We start from the raw sequence: 23,744 nt of genomic DNA, 5'->3' as shown, positions 1-23,744 counted from the left end.
CTTAAAGGTGGTTGTACACCGGCCGCGTTTTTCGGAAAACCAATGGAGAAACGCCGCTTAAAAATCCGAATTTGCGCCCGGTGTGTGGAGACTGGAGACCTTAACTCTGGGATCTAGAATCATTCTTAAACAAATGTTGTAAATATAACCATTGTATCCACATTTTGGATCTGGATTAACATTTAATAAGACATACAGCCGTGCTTTTGGGTTTTGATTGCAGCCACATGTGCAACAAACAGCAGGCTATCATTGACAACCAACAGACAACCGTTTTGTGTTCTCAGTCCATAGCTGAGAGATGAAACTTGCTTTATTTTAATGGCATATCAATAACTGCAAACCAGAATATAATAGGTAGAGCGTCTAACACACATTATGAAAATCTATAATCAAGTGCACAGGATTATCAACTAACCATTCAGCCTAGAAATTAAGTATGAATCAGATATAGATTATACAAAACCTTCTTAACCATTTAGAAACAGCCATTTTTTAAAGGCATTTGCAGAGTGAGAACATTACAAATTATAACCTTTTACAAACAGTGTGTGCCTCCATAACAAATAAATATGTTCTTTCATACTACATGCCCAGTGCAGTTTTAACTACTTATATATATATATATATATATATATATATATATATAGTAGATAAATAAGTAGATAAATTATATATAGTCATCAACAAGTCATACAGTGACATTCTTAAGAGTTGTTTTACTCTGTCCAATAATTAGTTATTGTTGTAAGACCAGGACATATTTCAAGGTAATTTAATCCCAGTAATAGGTACAGTATGGAGACTGCAATGAGTTAAGTTATTATAAATTAGTACTTTGCACATGACTAGATTTGATAATGGTGTGCGCCCAGAAACAGCAGATGATTACAGATCCAACCTTGTCGTCTATAAACTAGGACATCTTACAGTCTTTTCTTTCTTCTTCTTTTCCTTTGCTTTTGCCTTTCTTGGCGTTCTTTCTGTTATCTTTTCCGGATGGTGGAGACTCTTTTTTGCTGATCGCTTGGCCCGCTGCATTTTGAAGAAACTCCAGGTCCTGCTCAATGACCTTGACTCCATCCTTTTTTTCAACTAAGACAACTTCCTTTTTTCCTTCCTGGACACTGTTGGTTTCTACAACCCCCAGCTCACTAGCATTCCCACTCCCTCTCTCTGAACCATGTACTGGTTCCTCTAAACCATTTTCAGGTTCCTCTGAACTGTGCACCGGTTCACCTGAACCATTTGCTGGATCCTCTGATGCATGTATCGGTTCATCAAAATCATGATCCGGTCCGTCTGAACCATGTTTTTGTTCATCTATTCCGCTTGTTTTCGTCTCGATTGTGTGTTCTTCCTCACTCTCGTTTTCCCCCTTTTCAGCAAGGACTGTTTCTATGCCAGAAGACAACTGATGATCCTGAGACACACTGTCCCGATCCTCGTCTAGTGTGTCATGGATCGTACGCTTCTCCTGGTCACTCTCCACTGGTTCCTCTGGGCTAGTGACCGGCAGCTGTACCTCCTCCTGTGACGGGATGGCATCACCTTGGCCTAGCTCTGTGTTAGCATGGTTGACCTCCACTGGCGTGACTTCCAAATCCGTTTCAGGTTCAGCCACATTTTCAGCTGCATCCAAGTCATCAAAGTCAAAAGAAAGACATTCATGGCCCTCTTCGTCATACTCTTCTACAGGGTCTTGGCTACAGGAACCTGTCTTGGCTGCTTCTTTGGCTAAATCTGATATGTCTGTGGTGTCCCCCTGTACTGTTTCTAAATCTAAGTCTGTCACTTTGGCCTCAGTTTCACCAACAAACACTGGCATACTCAAACGTGTAGGACCAGAGTCATGATCAACATGTTCAGACATTATTGTTACATCAGCACCACACTGTTTATCTAGAGAAACATTACAGCTTTTCTCAGATGATTCATGAGGACCATTTTCAGGCTCCATCAATCCCACATTCAGTTCTGGATCCTTTCCGGTCTCCTCTTGACTTAACATTGAATGATCCCCATCATTCCCATCATTGCAAGGGAAAGACTTTGTCTCCATTTGCAATGTTTGTTCGTCCTCTTTGTTGACCATCTCCATTATGTCCAGAACGCCCTCAAGAGAACTCTGGATGTCAGTTTGGTCATTGGTGTCTGACATCACGGTTGTTGCTTGGTCAGATTCTAAAGGGACTTTGGAACCAGGCAAACTGTCAACACACTCGACACAGTCAAAGAAAATGTTAGTTTTGGATGGAAGATGCAAGTCGTTTTTCTTGCTTTCAGAGTTGCTTACCGCCTCAGATTGGACACTGGTTTCAGTATTGCATAGAGCCTCAGATTGGACACTGGTTTCAGTATTGCATAGAGCCTCAGATTGGACACTGGTTTCAGTATTGCATAGAGCCTCAGATTGGACACTGGTTTCAGTATTGCATAGAGCCTCAGATTGGACACTGGTTTCAGTATTGCATAGAGCCTCAGATTGGACACTGGTTTCAGTATGGCATACAGCCTCAGATTGGACACTGGTTTCAGTATTGCATAGAGCCTCAGATTGGACACTGGTTTCAGTATTGCATACAGCCTCAGATTGGACACTGGTTTCAGTATTGCATACAGCCTCAGATTGGACACTGGTTTCAGTATGGCATACAGCCTCAGATTGGACACTGGTTTCAGTATTGCATAGAGCCTCAGATTGGACACTGGTTTCAGTATTGCATAGAGCCTCAGATTGGACACTGGTTTCAGTATTGCATACAGCCTCAGATTGGACACTGGTTTCAGTATTGCATACAGCCTCAGATTGGACACTGGTTTCAGTATTGCATAGAGCCTCAGATTGGACACTGGTTTCAGTATTGCATAGAGCCTCAGATTGGACACTGGTTTCAGTATTGCATACAGCCTCAGATTGGACACTGGTTTCAGTATTGCATACAGCCTCAGATTGGACACTGGTTTCAGTATTGCATACAGCCTCAGATTGGACACTGGTTTCAGTATTGCATGGATCATGTAATTCTTCCTCAATGTTAGCAGTACTGTCTGTGGTGTCAGTTCTGTTGACCTGGTTATCAGTCGGAGGTTCAGAATTAGCCTCATTAACAGACACAGACTCATCCTTTGACCCATCATTAATTTCTAGTTCAGCATTAAGGGCATCAGTCTCACCTGGAGATTCTGCTCCATCTTTGGAGTTTTCTATACTGTAAACACATATTGCATTTTGGTTACCAGCGCTGATTGAACCTTTCAATTGGCCAGTAAGATTAGTGGTGCCGACACTAGACTCTTTATCTGGACTCTGTACAGATATCCCTGCATCTACTTCCTGTCTGTCCTGCTCATTCATAAGTTGATCCATCTCTGGTTCATTCGGGCTTTCAAAAGGAGAACTCTCTGTTGCATTCCCCTTATGCGTCACGCTTTCTATCTTTTCTGGCATCTTTTCTTCCTTTGTATCTTTACTGTGCTTGTCCTCCTCCTGGGGCCCCCCTTTCTTTTTCTTGCCTTTCTTCTTCTTCCTCTTCTTCTTCTTTCCTGCAGCTGCAGTGCCCTGAGGCTGAGGGTTAGCGGGGAGTTCCTTTGGTTCCTCGTTCCCTCCCTCATCCTCTGCGCTCTCTGATTCGACGTGAGGTTCTGCTATAAATACGATTGGGGCTGAATCATCAGGTATGTTCTCGTTCATTGTATTCTCTGTCATTTCCCCAGGCCGTGCACTAGAGTCTATACTCATGTTCAATTCAACCACCGTCTCTACGAGATCGCTTTGAGTCATCTCTCCGATGCTGTTAATCCTTTCATTGACTAGAGGTTCTAAGTAATCAACAGTAACAGTTTTAGCTTCCGTCTCGGCATCACGGCTCAGTGTGTCTACCAAATCTCCCTTCTCTGTACTTTCTACTCCATTAACTTCAGCAGCTGTATCCTTCTCCTCCGTACTGGCTATGACCTCAACAACCTCAGACACTGTATCTGCTGTGTTTTGCGCATCTGTAATTGGAATGTCCTCATCAGAGTCTTTCTTGAGAAGGATTCCTTCTTCCACACTGTCCCTCACTGAATATACATTCATCTGTTGTTCTTCATTGGATGCTTTGTCTCCAGAAACAATAGCAAGACTACAGGGTGCAGTAGAGCTTAACAGGCTCTCTTTAGGTTCCTCAAACGTCTCTTGATGTTGTGAATCCAACTTCTCTGCTCCACTACTTCCCAGCTGAGGCTCCTGTCCTCTGCCTGAGAGATCATGAAAAGCAGTGAGTGGTAAAAGGCCAAAGTGTAAGGAACTGAGAGATGTTTTGTCAAAATTCTTCATTTTAATGTTGGCCAGTAAGCAACATTTAAAAAAAGGAAAAAAGAAAGCTTGAAAGGAATTGAAGAACAGTCATGACTGATCCAGCAGCAGGAAAGGAGACAAAGTAATAACCAATACCCAATTGAAGTTCTTGATCGGGGGAAAAAATCACCATGACAGACAAGAAGAGGGACAGAAGAGGGACAGACCCTTTGCCAGAATGTAAATCTCATACTGTAGTCTGTAGTGTAGAAATACTAGGTTGTTTCAAGTTGACAGTCAGTGATACAGTTATCACTGACTGTCAACTTGAAACAACCTATGTATTTCTTTGTAAGCATTCAAATATATAAATAAAGAAATATACAGGCGCTAATGTCAGTATTAGAGGGAAATGTACCATTGTATTACATCCAGCTGTTATTCTGTAGCTTGTCCGACTGATTTACAACCCTAATGATAATACAAAAAAACATATTTCTATTCACAGACAAAAACTTCATATGTTTTCTTCCATTCAATCTGAGACATCGACTTTAGTGTATTCTGTGTAGTCTGAGAACCCACCTCTTCAGACTCCATCTTAGCCCATAGCACTTGTAGTAGCACTTGCCCTAGCCTCGACGACCTACAGGCTCAATTTATGTAACTCAACTAAACTTAGCACTTTATGTAGACTTAGCACTCAATAGTGTATATGCATAGTTTCATTATATACTAACACTGTTAGGTTCTTAGCTTACGTATGATTCATGATGACTATTTTTATGTATTTGTTTTTATTTTTTTGTTCTTGCAAGTTGCCTACTATAAATCGCTCTGGATTAAGAGCTGCTAAATGCCTAAATTATAAAATTGTATAGACAATTATCTTCATGGTACTGCATGTAGGGTTGTCACAATTATTACATAATAATAATATAATAAATACAATTATTTGAGATAATCACAATTATTTTGTCGTCATATATGAAAACAGCAGAAATAGCAGATCTACAAGCTAAGATCAGCTATTTCCGCTAGTTTTACCTTTTTTTAAATATAAAATTAATTATAAAACTCATTTATTGGCATATTTCAGTTATTTGTCATATCTGCCCTGTGCACTCTTATTACGAAGCCTAAAAGCCAAAACAAATGTAATTTCTATTCATGATGTTCCAATTTCCAATGCCAAAAACACAATTAAATCGTTAATAGCAATTATTTGTGTGACAATTAATCGTCAACCTAAATGTGTAATCGTGACAGCCCTAACTGTATGTGCACAATATGTGATTTGATTTGAAAGGTAATTGAAATATATGATTTCAAGAAAGAAAATGACTAGAAATTATAAGAGAAAAACAAATGAAAGTCGATAAGTTAGTATTAATAATGAAGACAATTTTGAAGAATGCAAAGAGTAAAGCTTAGGCAGGAATGCAGGACGTGCAATGCAAGAGAGTCGAGGTCTGAAGATGTTAGCTAGTAGCACAGCCCCACCACAGTGCAGCACAATTATAGGGTAAAATGTTAATTTACCCAATTGTAACTCAGAGAGTGTGTCAGAGATAACTAGTAGCACAGCTTTACACTACTACAGTACAGCACAATTAGTGTTGTTGTGAGATAGAGAAGCATGCTGTGAAGATAATAATTTACAAAACGTTTTGATAATTTTGTTTCTGTACCGAGCACGCTGTTCCCTTCTGTAGGAGACGTCGGTGAGTCCTGCGGCTGTCCGTCTATCTCCTCAACGCCTCCATTGATGTTCAAATCAGGTCCCAACACTATTCCATGTTTCTGGATGAAAAAAAGAGCACACATAGGTTTAATCTCTGTGCCAGTTAGTACAGGTGTGTTTTCATGTTGCCTAATATCTGCAGATGGCTGTTGCTTGTTTCTTGATTGAATACTTTTTAAAGGTACCGGCAGTACAATGAGCACCCCAAATGGATGACACAAAAATATGTTTCCATAATGGTCCAGGACCATTACACACTCAAAGTGCTGAACACTCAAAACAACTGGACAAAACAACAAAACCAACTACAAACACTGTCTAGATTGCTGTCTAGTCTGTGTGTTTATATCATTTTCCTCATCTATCTTTTCCTAACCTATCCTAACAGCCGTTTTTCTTTTTTTGCCTTTTAAGAAAAAGTTCTTAACACATTCACCTGCCGTTGACAGAGCTCACCGTCATGTGGTATTTTCAGTTGTTTATGATAGATTGCCCTATTCACCAACGTATGAATGGTTCTACGTTGTCAGGTGACCGATAAAACTGGAAGTGAACCGGAACGGAAAAGTCTGTCTACCATTCGCCTCAATGTAAACAGATTTACTAAAATGCATTTATCGGTGTTTCCTATCCCAGATTGCGTTTTTTCCAAAACAAGCTTTATTCACGGCCCATAACTAAAGCACTGATGACCGCAGTTTCAAAATGTATGTTTCGAGTGAAAGAAATTACGATCGTGCTGCACTTTACACAGATGGAATGTTGTTTATCTGTAAAGGCAGCTCCAGACCACACCGACGGTCGGCCGCGGAAGCAACTTTAGAAAGCGTCTGAAAGAGTCGCCTGCCGACAAGCTCCAATCAATAGCCGTCGATATCGCCGTGCTGATTGGTCAGAACCCGACTTCGGGAGCCGTCGATATCCGTGTGGTAGTTATGAGGGGGTAAATAATCCACCTTAGAGTGGGTCTCTAGTCTGCTCGTCATGTTGCAGGGCTGACTACTGGTGTAGTGTAAACTAGATACCATATTCTCAATCTCAACTCTCAATTCCTATACCAATCGATCAATTCCAAAGCAAAGCTAGCACAAAAATGCTATGTGTGTTTTGTTTTTGTTGCGGGATGCAGACTAGAGGCTCTGTGTTTGCCAGATTATGTGAGTGAAACAAGCGACCAGATATATGAAAACAAGCCCAAAAAAAAGCAACCAGTTTCACTACTTAAGCCCTATTACATCAGCTATTTTCAAAAAGAATCGTGAAACCAAGCCCAAAGCAACTACACTTCAGAAACGAGCCCAAACTAAAGCAACACGCAACTATGAATATTTAAGCTATTTTACAGGAAAACTAGCCCAAAGTTGCTTTTAATAATAAGCAGAACTGGCAAAAGTGCTGCAGGCTACTTTGCATGCGCAAAAACAATGTTTCATCAGCCATCTGGTTTGTACTGAATGCTAACCAGACAGTGGCCTGGTGGTTAGAGTGTCCGCCCTGAAACTGGGAGGTCGGGGTTAGATCCTCGGCCGGGTCATACCAAAGACTGTAAAAATGGGACCCAATGCCTAACTGCTTGGTACTCAGCATCAATGGGTTGGATTGGGGGGGGGTCAAATCAACTAATCAAACGTGTGTGACAAATCGTACGACTTTGAATCTGTTACAATCTGTGACAGTTTGAAGTAGTCTTGGACGTTTGGACGTAGTCTGAACAAGTCTTTTTGGTGAGGAAGGACCTTTAGCAAAATGTATTCAGTACCAATATTGTGAACAGAGTTGTCTGAAGACAAAGCAATATAATCAATTACAGTAAAATAATCAATGCACAGTTGGAACGCAATACCACAGCACACAGACGATGATATTCCACACATGTTGAATACCTTGAGAATATCTTTCAGCTGGACCACCTCATCTCTCAGCTCATCCCGTTCAATTCGGATGGTATCTGTGTATTCTTTCTGTCGTTCTAAGGCCTGTACATCCAGTCATGTACGACAGAGGAGGAGGATATGGATGAAAGAAGGATGAAGAAAATGAAAGGCAGCTTAAAGTTTCATGCAAAGCAGAAGCTATGATATAAAAGTGAAAACCTGAGTCAAATCACTAAATGAATGGTTCAGGGGTTGACAGGGCATACCCCAATTTTTTTATCCTTCCATTCCACTGTCTCCTGCAGGTCACTGATTTCACTAGTAAATCCGCCTTGCTTCAGCTTCAGCTGACGGATCTCCTGAACAGCATAGAAAATGCAGGACAGGTTGAGAAAAAGAAGAAAGAGAAAGAGAGAGAGCAAAAGAAGAAATGGTGGTGCATGCACACAGGTAGAAAGGTGAGGAGTGCTCCTGCATGTGGCATTTGTAACCATAGCGAGTAGCAACCCAATTCCGAGCATGTCATAATAAGCAAACATTCTGGAAAAATAGCAGATCTACAAGCTCACAAAACATTGTGACACATTCTGGCCTGATGAAGATGTATTGACATCGAAACGTTGTCATCTTTTACTTGCACCGTGAACATTTAAAAGGCTCCAACTCTCGGAGTTGCTCCAGTGCCTTCGTGGGGTCATTCGTTTTTGACGCATTGAGCTTGTAGATTGGCTATTTTCTGCAAAGAAAATTGGTGGAGGGAAAAAAGGAGGGTTCCAAGTAAAGACCCTGGGGGGATCCTGGTCAACGAAGTATAGGGTTTAAGTCGTCGAAAAATAAATCCATTTATACTTCGTCGCACAACTCTTTCGATAGCGTTGTTCTACTGTGAATAATGTTGTACCAAACAACAGTTTTTAAAGTCAACCACACCAATGCAACTCCTTGCAACTCAACTCCTTGCTTTGGTGTGCTTTACCTTAAAAAACGTTTTTCTGATCTTTGGTATGGTTTGGGCTTATAGGTGATGCCTTTCATCTGTACTGTACTGTAGATGTTTGCTTAGCATGGAGCCCCCTGGTCCATTACAGGTGCTCAGGTTCACACCTGGGACCTTTTAAAGGGATGACACAGAAAATGATGTACTCACATTTAACATTTCTTCACTTTGATTTAGTGTATCTTGCAGTTTGTTGTACTGGAACTGGAGTGTGCTGTGGGCTTGTTTCTCTCTCTCATGCTCCTGTGAAGTGAACACAAGACATGAACATGAAAAACTGTCATTTTCGAGAAGAGTTGTGTGGAAGTAATAAAAAAGTCCCCCCATTCTGTGTTGCCTATAGAACTGGAGGTCTGAAAAAAAATCAGTAACATTATGAAGTACATCTTTGTGATGTCACTGAGATGTACTTCATAATGTTACTGATTTTTTTTCAGACCTCCAGTTCTAACACAGAATGGGGGGACTTTTTTATTATTTCCACAAATTAGTTGTATTCCTCTTTAAGTTAAGATGTTAGGACCTTTTTTTTTTTTTAAATCAAGGACGTCATCACCTACAGTACTATCCTTTTATAAGCAACACAGTTAACATGTTCTTCTAGCACCACCATTAGGTGAACACATTTCCACTTGCACAGAAGATATCTCATAATGTAAAGGGCAGATTACCATGAAACTGGCTGAGCTCATATATGCTCCAAAGAGGAAAAACTCATTCGATTTTGGAGACCCCATGACCTGTTCTCTTATCATAACACCCTCAGTTCAAACTTTACATTTTGAGCCCCCAGGACCCGAGTCACTGATTAGAGCAGTGGTTCTCAACTTGTAGGTCGGGGGGTCCCCAGATGACAGTGACGTGATAGGACTTTTAAGACCATTACTGCATCAAAAGTAATCAACAAACTATGCTATAAAAACTAGTCAAACATTGGTCAAGTTGTTAATATAAGAAAGAGGCAACAATTGTGAAAATAGCTGATCTACAAGCTCACTACACCTCGCACTGTGAGCAGTGTGAGCTTGTAGATCGGTTATTTTCACAATATTTGTCTGTGGAACCGAGTTGAACTAAATATACAGTAATGCCTCAACTCCTATAATTCCAAGTGCTTGTCTGGGTGGGGGTCCCCAGTTTTTTTGGGGGGTCCCCAGTTCAAATATAAGCCCTGCTTTTTGTCTTTTATTGAGACCCCACCCACCCCATTCATCACATGTCTTCTGAATCTACCTTGACTTTCTCATCATATTCGCGCCGGGACTCGGACAGCAGCTCTTCCAGCTCCATGAGTGAGTCCTTCAGCGTGTCCACCTGGTACATCAGGTTGTTCTTCTCATTGTCCAGCTGAGCATTCGACACCATGGCCTTTCGATACTTCTCATCCACCGCCACTAATGCATCCTGAGACCAACGACAAACACAGTTTTCTGTCTTCCGTTTTAATTGTTATATTTTTGTGTATGTTTTTTTTTCCTGCTGTGTTTTATTGTACTGTATGTCTTGTACTGTATGTCTACTGTATGTTGTTTTCCAAACGGTTGCTAGCATGCAAAACATTCACAAACAAAACGTGGCAGGTTGATGTGCAGCAAAATGAGGGTTAAAGGAAAGAGATTGTGACTGGAGGGTTGGAGGTTGAGCCACTCCTATGATAAGCAAGGCACTTAACTATGTCATCTATGAAAGTATGTATAATAATCATTAAATGAGAGCTTGGGTAACACAATCAGTCTGATATTTTGTCAACGTGCAAGGAATGGATTAAAAGCCAGACACTGTTTTATGGAAACATGTCAATTAATGTATGGAGAGGCAGGGGGGTCATTTTTGTCAGTGACTACAGTTCATAATTGTATCAAAACTAATCAAAATGTGATCTATCAAAGGCCAGTAATTAGTACAGCAAAGTTCCCAACACCAATTGCAAGTTGGGGACAGGAAAACCAACTGGTTAGTGGACCAAGAACCTCAGCCTGGTACCTTGACTTCTTTGAGGTTCTGCATGTACTTGGTTTCCACATCCTGAATCTGATCCTTCAGCTCATGAATCTCCTATATGAACAGACAGCAGTGAGCAGAGTGGCAGGATGAACACACAGCAGTGAACAGAGACAGAAAGACAGCAGCACTGCAACAGTGAACAGAGACAGAAAGACAGCAGCACTGCAACAGTGAACAGAGACAGAAAGACAGCAGCACTGCAACAGTGAACAGAGACAGAAAGACAGCAGCACTGCAACAGTGAACAGAGACAGAAAGACAGCAGCACTGCAACAGTGAACAGAGACAGAAAGACAGCAGCACTGCAACAGTGAACAGAGACAGAAAGACAGCAGCACTGCAACAGTGAACAGAGACAGAAAGACAGCAGCACTGCAACAGTGAACAGAGACAGAAAGACAGCAGCAGCAGCAGCTTGGTGACGCAGGACAGAGCAGGTGAAGAATAACAGTAGCAAGAAGTGAAGCGTCTCTGATGTGGAAGCAAGGGCAGATCGGGTGGGCTTGGATGAGCCCAGGCCAACCCAGACTGACAGCTTGCCCCATTCATAAAAATCTTGTTTCCACGGTAGTGCAGCGTTCTGGTCACGGTACACAAGCTCCAGCTTATCGTGGCCACTTTAACAATGCAATTGTGTGTGTGTGTGTGGGGGGGGTTATATTGACATCATCCACCATGACTGTGGCCCACCTCGTTATCCAATACTTGGGGGACACCAACTCCTTTAGTTTTACCTTGATCTCTCGTATGGACGTCTCTGCATCTGCATCCAAGGCTGTGTCAACACTTCCTCTCCTGGAGGAAGTCCCGCCTAAGGAAGTGAGGGTCCCTGCCGTCAAGACGGAAGCTGCTCTGGATCCCTGAGGGAGACAAACATGACTTTACAGCAACGCTACAATAATGCATCATTCAGCATGATAATCACTACAATAATGCATCATTCAGCATGATAATCACTACAATAATGCATCATTCAGCATGATAATCACTACAATAATGCATCATTCAGCATGATAATCACTACCATAATGCATCATTCAGCATGATAATCACTACAATAATGCATCATTCAGCATGATAATCACTACCATAATGCATCATTCAGCATGATAATCACTGCAATAATGCATCATTCAGCATGATAATCACTACAATAATGCATCATTCAGCATGATAATCACTACAATAATGCATCATTCAGCATGATAATCACTACAATAATGCATCATTCAGCATGATAATCACTACCATAATGCATCATTCAGCATGATAATCACTGCAATAATGCATCATTCAGCATGATAATCACTACAATAATGCATCATTCAGCATGATAATCACTACCATAATGCATCATTCAGCATGATAATCACTGCAATAATGCATCATTCAGCATGATAATCACTACAATAATGCATCATTCAGCATGATAATCACTGCAATAATGCATCATTCAGCATGATAATCACTGCAATAATGCATCATTCAGCATGATAATCACTACAATAATGCATCATTCAGCATGATAATCACTGCAATAATGCATCATTCAGCATGATAGTCACTACAATAATGCATCATTCAGCATGATAATCACTACAATAATGCATCATTCAGTATGATAATCACTACAATAATGCATCATTCAGCATGATAATCACTACAATAATGCAATTAAATATACTAGAACTAGAAAAGATGACTGACTGATACATTGTGATCATGACTCCTGAGTTTTGGACAAAAAAAAAGACATGGAATGGTGGGCCACACATGGCTGGGGAGTATATATAGATTTGCGTCATCAGTGTTTCCCCTAGCCAGAAGCGGATAGTGTGGGGAGAGCTAGAATATTTGTGATTTATTTCAGTCTTTTGCGGCTACCGGTATTTGCTTTTTCTGGCCTATTCGCGGTCGCCTACTAAAAATCATACTGTGGTGGCTGAGCTGATTATGATTGTGTGGTGGCCCACCACACAATAATGCATATAGGGGAAACACTGGTCATGATCCAAGGTATCCAGAGAAAAATATTTTGATTGCTTATAAACAAAAAATAAGTGTGTGGTATAACTGCATACTGATAGAACTGCACGTGTAATCACATTTTATAGGTTCAAAGAGAAATGCTTGTGTAATCATTTTGTGCAGGCCACATCCTTGAATAGTGCACATAGAGGACATTTAGTTCATTAAAAAGAAAAAACAACAGAAAGTCATGTTTGCTTTTGAACAGAAATGAAAAAGAGCACTTTCATTGTTCAAGGTCTTTCTCCACACGATAATCAGGTCATCAAAGGCCTCTATAAGCACCCTTTTCATGAGATCTAACAAGTTCAAAATGTTTTGAATTAGCTCCACTCACCTTTTCAATATAATCCCCATCAGACTGTTGAGAAAAAGAAAACATGGTCAGAACAATGCAACAGAGAGAGACCAGACATAAGGGCCACAGACCCCAATGCATCCACTACGATTAGGAAGATGCAAGAGGAGAAGATGCTTGAGCTCAGCTTGTTCATGAGCTCCAGAACATCTAAAAACCCACTGATGCCTGGACTGGATGTGGACAACCAGTATAGATTGGAACTCCTCTGCAGACCTGTCGGGAACACAACTGTGCCACACACGAGAAGGGAAAGTCTCACTGTTGGCAGCCCATCCTCACTCAAGAAAACATTTTACGTTGTAGTCAAGATCCAAACAAAAGCCACCTCCAACCAAACAACCATCATTTCATTAGGCCACATCATGCATATGATTAGTGTGCAATTCATATTTCAACAATTGCAATAAATAAAAACCGAACAGCATGGCAATTGTTCATCACTTCACATACAACAAAATACACTATCAAAAGATGATGTTGGTCATTTTGTCATATAGTCTCGTGCTCAGACACTGTGTTTCACTCCTTCTCTGTCGTGCACAAACCACCCTTCTCTTGCACTGAATGTGTAATTGTATTATTGTATTGACATAATTATAGTGATTTAATATATTCATGATGTAATATTCACATTCAGCTGCATGCTTTGTTATTGAAAGTCCATCCGACAACATCATCAGCATCAACTCGCTCAGCACGGAGTTAGATCAGCATGGGTCATGCCGTGCACTGCAGTCGGCAGGACCAACTCACATCTGGGAAGTCAGGAATGGTGACATCGTCAAGGTCTCTGGTCATGACACTGCCAGTGGCTGTGCTTCTCCGATAACTGGCCAAAGAGCCGCTGTCATCCTACAACCAACACCAGAGGGTGCAATGGAACAGCGAATAGGGATGTATGTGTCAGAATTGACACAGCATTTGAATCTCATGAACTAAAAGGGATAACATGGCACTGCTTATCACCTCATGTACATCAGATTGATATGGAACAAGTTGTCATAAGTACTTACTCTAAGTCTATCTACTGTAAGTTAATAGAATATGTATTCTGAAGCCATGTCATGTGTCATGTACTGTACTGAACTGAACTGTTACACAAACCATTTCTAAACGTAAACCACATCAGGGATCTTCTGTTCAAATGTACTACATATACACTGTAGCACATCATCCCACAATGAATTTGTGACAAAGTGTGACACAAATCAGCCACTGTACGACATCCAAAAGCTTTGGCGACCGTAAGTGCAGCGCCCATTCCAAAGTGAAGTCCCGATTTGTGGCATTTAGAGCAAAACATTGCAAAAATATACGGTCATTGTCAGTCATGTCTGTGTATATTTTAGTAATACTTTGTATATTTAAGTTATTTGCCCTTTGAGATTTTTTTTGGTTTACAAAGCCTAAAAGGTTCTGGAGGAGGGGGGCTCACCACTGGGCTGGTACGAGCTGAACTGGCCCTAGAGGAGGTTCTGGAACTGGGACCACGGTAGCTAGTGTACTCAGAAGGCTGGAGAGAGAGAATACTGCTGTGTTGGTGTGTGTACACAGTAGATGTATGCACACACGCATACTGTACAGTGTACATACATACGCGCGCACACACACACACACGTACACTATGCATACACACGTACAAGTTTATGTCCATATTTACATAATAAAAGCACATACACGTTTGTGTGTTTGTATGGACAAACAATCATGCAAGCAGATTAATGCTGTCTCTCACACACACACACACACACACACACACACACACACACACACACACACACACACACACACACACACACACACACACACACACACACACACACACACACACACACACACACACACACACACACACACACACACACACACACTTTGCAGAACACCCATGCTGACGAAAACAACAGTCACAGTCCGAGATTAGAACCATTATCTAACCTACTGACACGTTTTAAAAACGAATTGGATGCAAAGTCATCTAAATTCCAACACCGCAAACAAACTCATAAATTACAATCAGTGAAACAGTTCCCTTACAGGAGTAAATAGACAACTTGCAGACACAGCATGAAACACACTAAACCTGTCATACTGTTAATGTTAACACTGTATTAATTACAAATGTTATTATTGTTGTTTTCCAGCCTCCATGTAGAGGAGCCAGTGAAGGATCGTTGGGTTGAAAATTAATACCTTGCTCAACGACTTTTTTTGTAGTTTATTGTAGTAATGTATTTATAAGTGGAGGAGTTGGGGGCTCAGTGCCTTGCTCAAGGGCACGTCAATTGTGTTGGGGGAGGGGTGGTCATTCACTTCCCCGCCCAGTTGTTTTCTGCCGGTCCGGGGAATCAAACCGGGAGTGTGTACTGTATAGGTGTCTTTACATAACACGCTCCTCTACCCTTGTTTAGGCCACCGCTGCTCTACTTCTACAGGAGAGATGCACGATTGGAACAGAGCTCCCATTTTTCCCCCAAAAAACAAATTGTATCACTGAGCTTCATATACTGTAGATTAGATAGCAAACCATGACAGAACACAACCAAAACTTCATGCACATCAAACCAAACCATCCCATAATCCGCAAACGATCTTACGCGAGTGTTGGAGGCAGTCACTCGTCTAGAACCACTGTAAAGACTGTCCTCATACAGGGAGTTCTGCAGGTGCACACACATACACACACATTGGAACAGTAGTACAGTCGATGGGAACAGATATCACTTTACCATTCCTTTGCTAGAGATTTGACAACATGCTCTTCAGTCCGTGTTTAAACATGAGCCTGTATCTAGTGCTTCGCAAAAGGTTCCCTCCACAAACTACACTGTTGTGACAAGTTTGACACAAGTGCTGTGCTTTTGAATATCAAAGGGTTAGATTATTTTACAGTACAGCTATTTGCCATGTATGGAGGAGTCAGTCGATTGCCTGGTACATACAGTACATACACGATTAAAGCTCCAATCTGGGATTCGTTTTAATTAGTACATTGTCGTATAATCCAGTATGTATGGTGGGATATGCGAACACAACAATCATTTGAATCCACAAACTCAATGTTGCAATTTTTCTATAATCTCTAAATAGTGACCAATTAGGCTAAATGAATGACCTACCAAATGAAATCATTGAGTTTAATTTGTATATATATTTCTCATGTCATCCTTATTTGGACTTTATAGGAACAATATATAATCATGTAAGTTTCCTGTACTCCCGTTTCGTACCTTAGACGTCAACTAGGGGCCAGGAATGTGAGCTTGATTGTCTAATTTGCCTGTACATGAGTATACAGCAGTTGCATGACATTATTACTCGCATTACATCCTAATGAAGGCTTCATAACCTGCATCAGGGTGCATCCTGTGTGATTAATGGCAATTAATGTAACCATGAGGATAAGTAAATTGCTGTGATCAATAACAAGAAATCTGCCACGTTTGAGGTTTCTAGAGACTCTCTCCATACTCTATTGATAAATGTTTGGCATTGTATGGAGATATGTTCTCCCACCAAGAGGCATAGGGTCACATTTCCTGGTTGCACAAACGGAAACACACGGCAGTTACTGTTAGCCAATCCTCATATCGCAATAACATTGTATGCTACTGTACTTTAGTGTCTAATTTCATCATCATACCGTTTGCGTTAGTTATGGATTGCTGCTTTAACTTGCACTTACCATTTAATTACAGAATTACCCGCTACTTCATACTGTACTGTAAAATAACCTGCTTGGCTAAATTTGACCAAACGTGAAGTTAGACACCCTGGAAACGCGTGGAATAATTCAGGGGAGAAACAGGGCTAAAGTGATGAGAGTGACAATCACAAGTGACAGGTGAAAGGTCAGACAGTGACAGTGGCAAAGGGGGGAGCTGTGCTGGGTTAAAGGTCAAAGGTCAGGTAACTGACCCTACGCTGGCGCTGGTAGGTGATGCGACTGAGGAGGCCGGATAACTGAAACCACCACGAGGAGAGAGCGTATGAATGGACCTGGAAACAGCAGGTGTGTGTGTGTGTGTGTGTGTAGTACTCATGTACAGTATGTGGCTGTGCGTGTCACTCTGTGTCTTCTCTGTGTCAGCCTGTGTGGTGTGAGTCTATCTGCCTGCATATCTGTCAGTCTGTCTGTCAGCCTGTACTGACCTGATAGCCGTTGTACGTTAAGCCCTTTCTGGAGGACAGTCCATTCTGACTGTACAGGTCAGAGGATGCATAAGATGCCTGAGGGAATGAACAAGAGGAGAAGAGACGAGAAGAAGAGAAATGTGTAACAGGAAATGAGAAGGTAGGAGTGAACGCATGCAGCAGAAAGCCGAGAATGTCAAAGGTCAAACAGCATTTCACAATTATTTTGTTTCCTATTAATACAATTGCAAATAACTATGATTTTCATATTAATGTTATATGATTATTGTCAATATCAAGTACAGCTAAACCAGTGAAACGGAACATGCACGCACTCACACACTCAGTGGCGTGCACTAAAGCAAGACCAATGCACTATCCGACCTATATACAGAACATGACACTACAACAGTGTCATTAATCCCACTGATACAGATACACAGCCAGATGGAATGCTGCACCACTACATGCACCACTACATGCACCACTGCATGCACCACTGCATGCACCACTGCATGCACCACTGCATGCCTCTTCCTTATTCAAACGTCACCAAACTCTGGATTCACTCCAGTTCTTCTTAGAAGGTCAATTTGAATGCATCGGAATTTGGAACCTCATAGGAGAGGACAGTGAAGAATGACAGAAGACAAAGCAAAGGGGTGGACAGCATGCGCCGTCTAGTACATGAGGTGGATTTGAACCCATGACATGGTATGGCTTCTTTGTCATCCGTCCACGTCTCTCCAATCTGACTCTTTATTGCTCAAAAGTGAGCAGATGAGTTCAAAACTCACCAACACATCATTTCATTAACGGACATGAAGTTATACAGTAACAGACAATATAGTGTAGCTCAAAAACAACACGCAAGTTAAAACTACACACAAACTGCAACACACACTTGTGTCAGGAGTTATCACAGCAGAAGCGTTAGCAACTTAGCATAACACCAGCGGTTTACTGAGCAGAAGTACACACTGGTTGTAGGTCTAGTCTCGAAGAACGCAATGCCCTGGTGTCATCAATCAATCTGGAGCTCTGGAGGTTTAAAGAAGAGAGACCACCAGACACACATCAAACGTCAGAGATAATTAAGAAAATGTAAAGAAAACATGTCAGCATCACACCATATAAAATACTGACATCTGGTTTATGAATACTGTGATATGCCGACCTGTGAAGCAACATTTATACTACTATCGTTTGAGGGTGTCACTTGCCAAAAAAGAACAAATTGCCAAACCACACTGATGGAGCATAAATTAAGTTGGATTGGAACCCACCGTCAAGTCTAACTTGGAGGAGCGAGATGCTCTGCTCTCATCACTTAATCTGGAACTCTGACAGAACAACACAACAGGACATAAATATGAAGAACGGGATAAACTCCAAACACTACGTTCCTGAACTCTGATAAGAAATCACAAAGTACAAACACTGCAAAATACTACATTGTACTACATGTGAATTCAGTGGGATGCTACCTGAATTAATTCATGCTACAATCCGGAACTTATTTTATATGACTAAAACTTAATTTTAACCAATCTGTATGAGAGTATGTAATGCAATATAACTACTGATGAATTGAGTACAATGGACCACAATGGAAACATGCCTCCTGGGGCATGTTTCCATGTGTACTCCTTTTAGCATAACCTTTGACTGTACTACCTGTACTGTTAACATACTTAAAGTAATCAATCAATCTGCTGGTCTCCCTACAGTACTCTTCCATTATTGACAACTTGAGACATTGCCAATGTCAAAAACTTCAGAATTAAACAAAGCCTGCTGATTCTTCAAATGTAGGACTATTTAGTGGGTTCAGGTTTGGGTAAATATGAGTGATGTTCTTCATATTGTTCTGATGCTGTCAATTTACCCACAGCTCCCATTTAGAACAGACCACATGGGCCAGTTCAACCAACATCTACAACTACACTAACTTCTATTAACTTAATAGTGTATAATATTAAGTTAATAGTGTATACACTGTATTAACTGCACTAACCCGACTGGACATCACACTGGATTCATCATCACAGCCATTACTCTGTGAACAGAGAGCAATGGGTTAATGGGTTATGAGTGATGAAACGTCCTCATTTGTTGTTCAATGACGCCACTTCTAGGGTGAGGTTTTACATACGTCTTCTCTGTCTTTATGTTTGGATTTCTTCTTCTTCTTTGACTTCTTATGTGAGCGAGAGGAGGAGCTCTACGGGGGAAAGGAAGTAACAGTGTATTTGGTGGGTTTTGACCCAGTCCAGTGGTCACTCACATCACCACATTGTACCCAACATGCTTAGCCGTTCATTGGCGGACTGTAATGTATGTATGTTAACGTCTTACTCTGTTAGACGAAAGCTAAACAAGTTATTATTAGTGGTTTCACTGTACCAGCTATTGATCAGTCCATGTATCTCATTAACCCGCACTCATAATGTCATATTAATCAAGGATAGGGGTCGCACTAGTTAGAGCATACTCCTTTCATGCGGAAGCCAAGGTCGTGGCTTGGAACCCTACTCGGGGTTGATGTCAGCAAAGGGCATGCGGGTCACTAACACCTAATCTAATAGGTTCAGATCTGAGCCAAGTCTCCTGCAGGAGGCAAGGAAGCCTGAAGCCTGCCCTGGACAGGAGTCTCCAGACGTTGAATGAATCAAGCTCAAGAATAGAGACATACTGTAGTAGGGTATAGTATGCTCACGCACACACACACACACACACACACACGCATGCACACACGCCTCAATAGATCCTTCACTATTCCATCAATACACATGCCAACACCAACTTGACCCATTATGGACTGAGCCAGACACACACACACCTCTGATGCCCATGATCCTGTTCTAAATTGATCTTATCATAGTATAAATATGACCCCATATTTGAGATCTGAGCCTAAAATAGAGCTGTGTGTGTGTGTGTGTGCGCGTGCGTGTGTGCTTGCGTGTGTGTGTGTGTGTGTGCATGTACAGGCGGGCACAAACATGGTTCAAATGCTTTTGAAGCGATTAAGTCTGGTGGTCACGCCAAATGAAATAAAACAGAACCCCTTTTTGTAACTATACCTTTCAGGACGGGAACCCTTTTGGGGTAGTTGCTGCTATGTACAGTATATTAACATACATTTTCTTTGTTATTTTTGAATAAATAATTTAAGGTTTTCAGAAAACTTAGGTCAGGATTTAGTTTTTAGAATCAGCCTCAGTCCTAAATGGGTTCATTAACGGAACTAGGTAACTGACTAAATACTGTAGAACTTTCTCCTTTCAATTCAGAATTTTTTATTTTTGAATGACCTGACTTTACTATTAAATAAGAGATACAGACAGTAGGAAAGCTGAGAAGGAGACAGTCTATGGAAAACAGATGGTAGGCAAACCGAGAGACAGTGTAGTAGCTACAGATGGTAGGACATTTTAGCAGGTGACGGTTTAGGAGAGACAGGTCACAGGCGGTAGGAAAACTGAGAAGGAGACAGTGTAAGGGAGAGGAAAGAGCGTTCTAGCAGGCCATCAAGGGCGCTGAGAATCTAAACCACTACTTTGTCATTGTCGTCATCATCGTTATTATCATCTACATCAATCTAATGATGTGTTGTTTTTGACACTGACGAAGGCCTGTGCACCGAAACGCGTTGTCTGGTATGGTATGTCTGGTATGACTGCTGCTGCGGAGCACTTTGATCATTAAACAAAGACTCTTACTCGACTGGATGTGCAGATTTTATTCATTTGTTCATCCATAACATGTAACAACTAAGGTCAGTGACAAAACTTGACAGAATAAAGTTAGCAAGACATTAACGGTTAGTTTTACCATGAATTCTACTTTGTAATGCAAAAGAGATACACAACCCTTACCCCTCCACCACAGGCCCCTATTCCATCAAGATCTGACTGTGCAATATAGATAAGAAAGCACATCAAACCTTTGTTGATTCCAGACAGGAATGGGATAGAGATAAAACTCCCAAAGAAGGAAGAAATATTTACCAGTAGAACTTAGTGCCAGTTTGTGCAACTACAGTACACACTGTGATATTATAATCTACCACATTATGTGTACCAAAATTCAGCTCATTCTACAAATAAATCTAATCATGTAAGTTAATTTGATATGTAGTTCTGCAATGAACGATCTACATTCAATTCCACTGTGGAATTGAGGCCATAAAGATGATTTAGCATGAACTTAGCCTGGATCCAGCCCAAAGACCCCGCCCACTCTCTGAGTGGACTGCGTCTGCTACAGTCTGATAATCAGGCTAGCATGAACTACCTCTCTGGTGTACTGTATGTTGATTGGATTCTTATTAGATTAATTATTTGCGCAGCAACCATTGAACTTCCAACAACAAGTGTATTATCTGTCTTAGAACCATCTTGGATTTCATCATAAGCCTCAGCAGGAGTTGTGTAGAATTTGAAAGCCTGGATGGACGGACGGACGGACGGACGGACAGACAGACAGACAGACAGACGGACGGATGCGGACGCACACACACACAAACACAATGTACATACTGACCCTCACACTGCTGCTCACGGACATCCGTTCATCATCGTCCGAGATCTGTGAGAGAAGGATGGAGGTGGAAGGTCAGGGTTTGACAATGGTAACAAATGGATGATTGGTTTCCCATCGTAACAGTAATCAGACTGTGAATAACAGATATAACCTGCTGGAGTGAAATGCAGTTTAATGTACAACTGATGGCAAAACAAATGCTTGTTTTCACATTGAAAGATGCAACAGTATGACTATGAGCAGAGTGGAAAGAGAGGGAGGCTTTACAAACCGTCTGTATCCGTGAAGAACGTGAGTATCTCTCACTGTCCTCCTGGAGAAACGAAGGAAAGATGGAGAGATGCAAAGGAACGAAGGAATATGGAGAGATGGAATGAAAGGAATAGACAGATTGGAAAGTTCAAACAAAGATGGATGATGGGAGTTGACCAGGCCTAATTATTATTATTATAATAAAGATGATTGTATTTGTCCAGGTATTGTAATCTAAATGGTTTTGGGGAACAATCGAACATGATCCTTTTCAAACACACCATGCTTTGACATGAAAATGTAATTATTCAATGTTGCCGATATGCCAATATCCCTAGTCAGTTATGTCACCGATTCCCATACTGAACGAAATGATAAAAGATGCAACAGTATGGGCAGAATGGAAGGAGAGGAAGGGTTTACGAACCGGCTGTATCCGTGAAGAACGTGAGTATCTCTCACTGTCCTCCTGGAGAAAGGATGGAGAGAGAGAGATGGAGAGATGGGAAGGAAGGAAGGAGAGATGGAAATGAAGAAGAGATGGAGAGAATGAATGGAGTATACAGATTGGAAAGTTAATCAAAGATGGATGATGGGATTTGACCAGGGCTGCATGAATGCAGGATAAAATTACATTATTGAATTTGTCCAGATATTGTGGTATTAAGATTTAAATGGTTTTTGGGATCATTTAACATGATCCCTTTCAAACACAGCATGCTTTGACGTGGAAATGTATTTTAATCAATTTTAGTGATATACCAATATCCCTAGTCTTTATGTTAGAACAGATATGGCCTACATTTCCCATGTGGTTGGACAAAGGATGAAAGATACATGGGCAGAGGGTAAAGAGAGGAAGGTACAAACCGGCTGTATCCTTGAAGAACGTGAGTATCTCTCACTGTCCTCCTGGAGAAAGGATGGAGAGATGGGAGTGAAAGGAAAATAGAAACGGGAAAGTTCAAACAGAGAGATGGATGATGGGAGTTCAGTTCAGAATCAGAATCAATCTTTATTGATTCCATATTGATGCCACACAATTTGAGCATAGAATTCCCAATGGTTTAGTGAACATCTGCCCACAAACACAGCATGCGTCGACACAAACATTAAGTTATCCCATACGATGGGGCCCTATGTCGGGAACGATGCAAGTCATTCCATTTATACTGCTATGCGAAACATGTCATATGCCAAGCTTCACCAATCAGTTAAGCCGACAGGTTGGGTTAACCAGTCAGACTCAAACAACAACAAACGTCACACGCTGTCCAAGCTATGCCATGGACACATTTTGTGTCACACAGATTCCGTTAATTATAGTATAATAATGCCCAAACACAACTACATTTCCCATGTGGTTGGATAAAGGATGAAAGATGCAACAGCGGGAGTAGAGGGGAAAGAGAAGGAGGGCTCAGTAGGGTTCGAATCCATCGTGAACAGCTTGACCGATCGTCTACTCTATACGAACGGGGAAGTCGGTGTGGAGGGTGACCTTTGTTGCTGCACTAGCAACT

General features: G+C 41.3%; 1 protein-coding gene across 4 annotated transcripts in view; it reads right to left on the bottom strand.

Annotated features, from left to right (window-relative positions):
• Positions 1-23,744, bottom strand: part of LOC306934741 (leucine-rich repeat flightless-interacting protein 2-like) — a 52,804-nt gene that overhangs the window by 3,066 nt on the left and 25,994 nt on the right. For 2 of the 4 annotated variants that reach the window (XM_079517488.1, XM_079517489.1), the window contains 10 exons: positions 21,970-22,014; positions 13,267-13,290; positions 11,636-11,761; positions 10,881-10,952; positions 10,131-10,301; positions 9,048-9,140; positions 8,167-8,259; positions 7,910-8,002; positions 5,974-6,085; positions 215-4,242 (listed from right to left, as the gene is read on the bottom strand). In XM_079517488.1, coding sequence (XP_079373614.1) covers positions 917-4,242; positions 5,974-6,085; positions 7,910-8,002; positions 8,167-8,259; positions 9,048-9,140; positions 10,131-10,301; positions 10,881-10,952; positions 11,636-11,761; positions 13,267-13,290; positions 21,970-22,014 — 4,155 coding nt within the window. In that variant the 3' untranslated portion in view covers positions 215-916. Of the gene's footprint in view, positions 1-213; positions 4,243-5,973; positions 6,086-7,909; positions 8,003-8,166; positions 8,260-9,047; positions 9,141-10,130; positions 10,302-10,880; positions 10,953-11,635; positions 11,762-13,266; positions 13,291-14,043; positions 14,143-14,725; positions 14,804-15,884; positions 15,948-17,439; positions 17,518-18,402; positions 18,463-18,707; positions 18,765-19,438; positions 19,481-19,576; positions 19,728-21,969; positions 22,015-22,240; positions 22,283-22,648; positions 22,691-23,091; positions 23,134-23,744 lie in introns of those variants that run through there. The other 2 variants (XM_079517487.1, XM_079517490.1) reach the window with 2 other exon arrangements.

The sequence above is a fragment of the Electrona antarctica genome (assembly GCF_951216825.1).
Source record: "Electrona antarctica genome assembly, chromosome: 13".
In the NCBI taxonomy this organism is placed as follows: domain Eukaryota; kingdom Metazoa; phylum Chordata; class Actinopteri; order Myctophiformes; family Myctophidae; genus Electrona; species Electrona antarctica.
The sequence above is the reverse complement of the archived record's forward strand: the minus strand, read 5'-3'. Positions and strand labels throughout refer to the sequence as shown.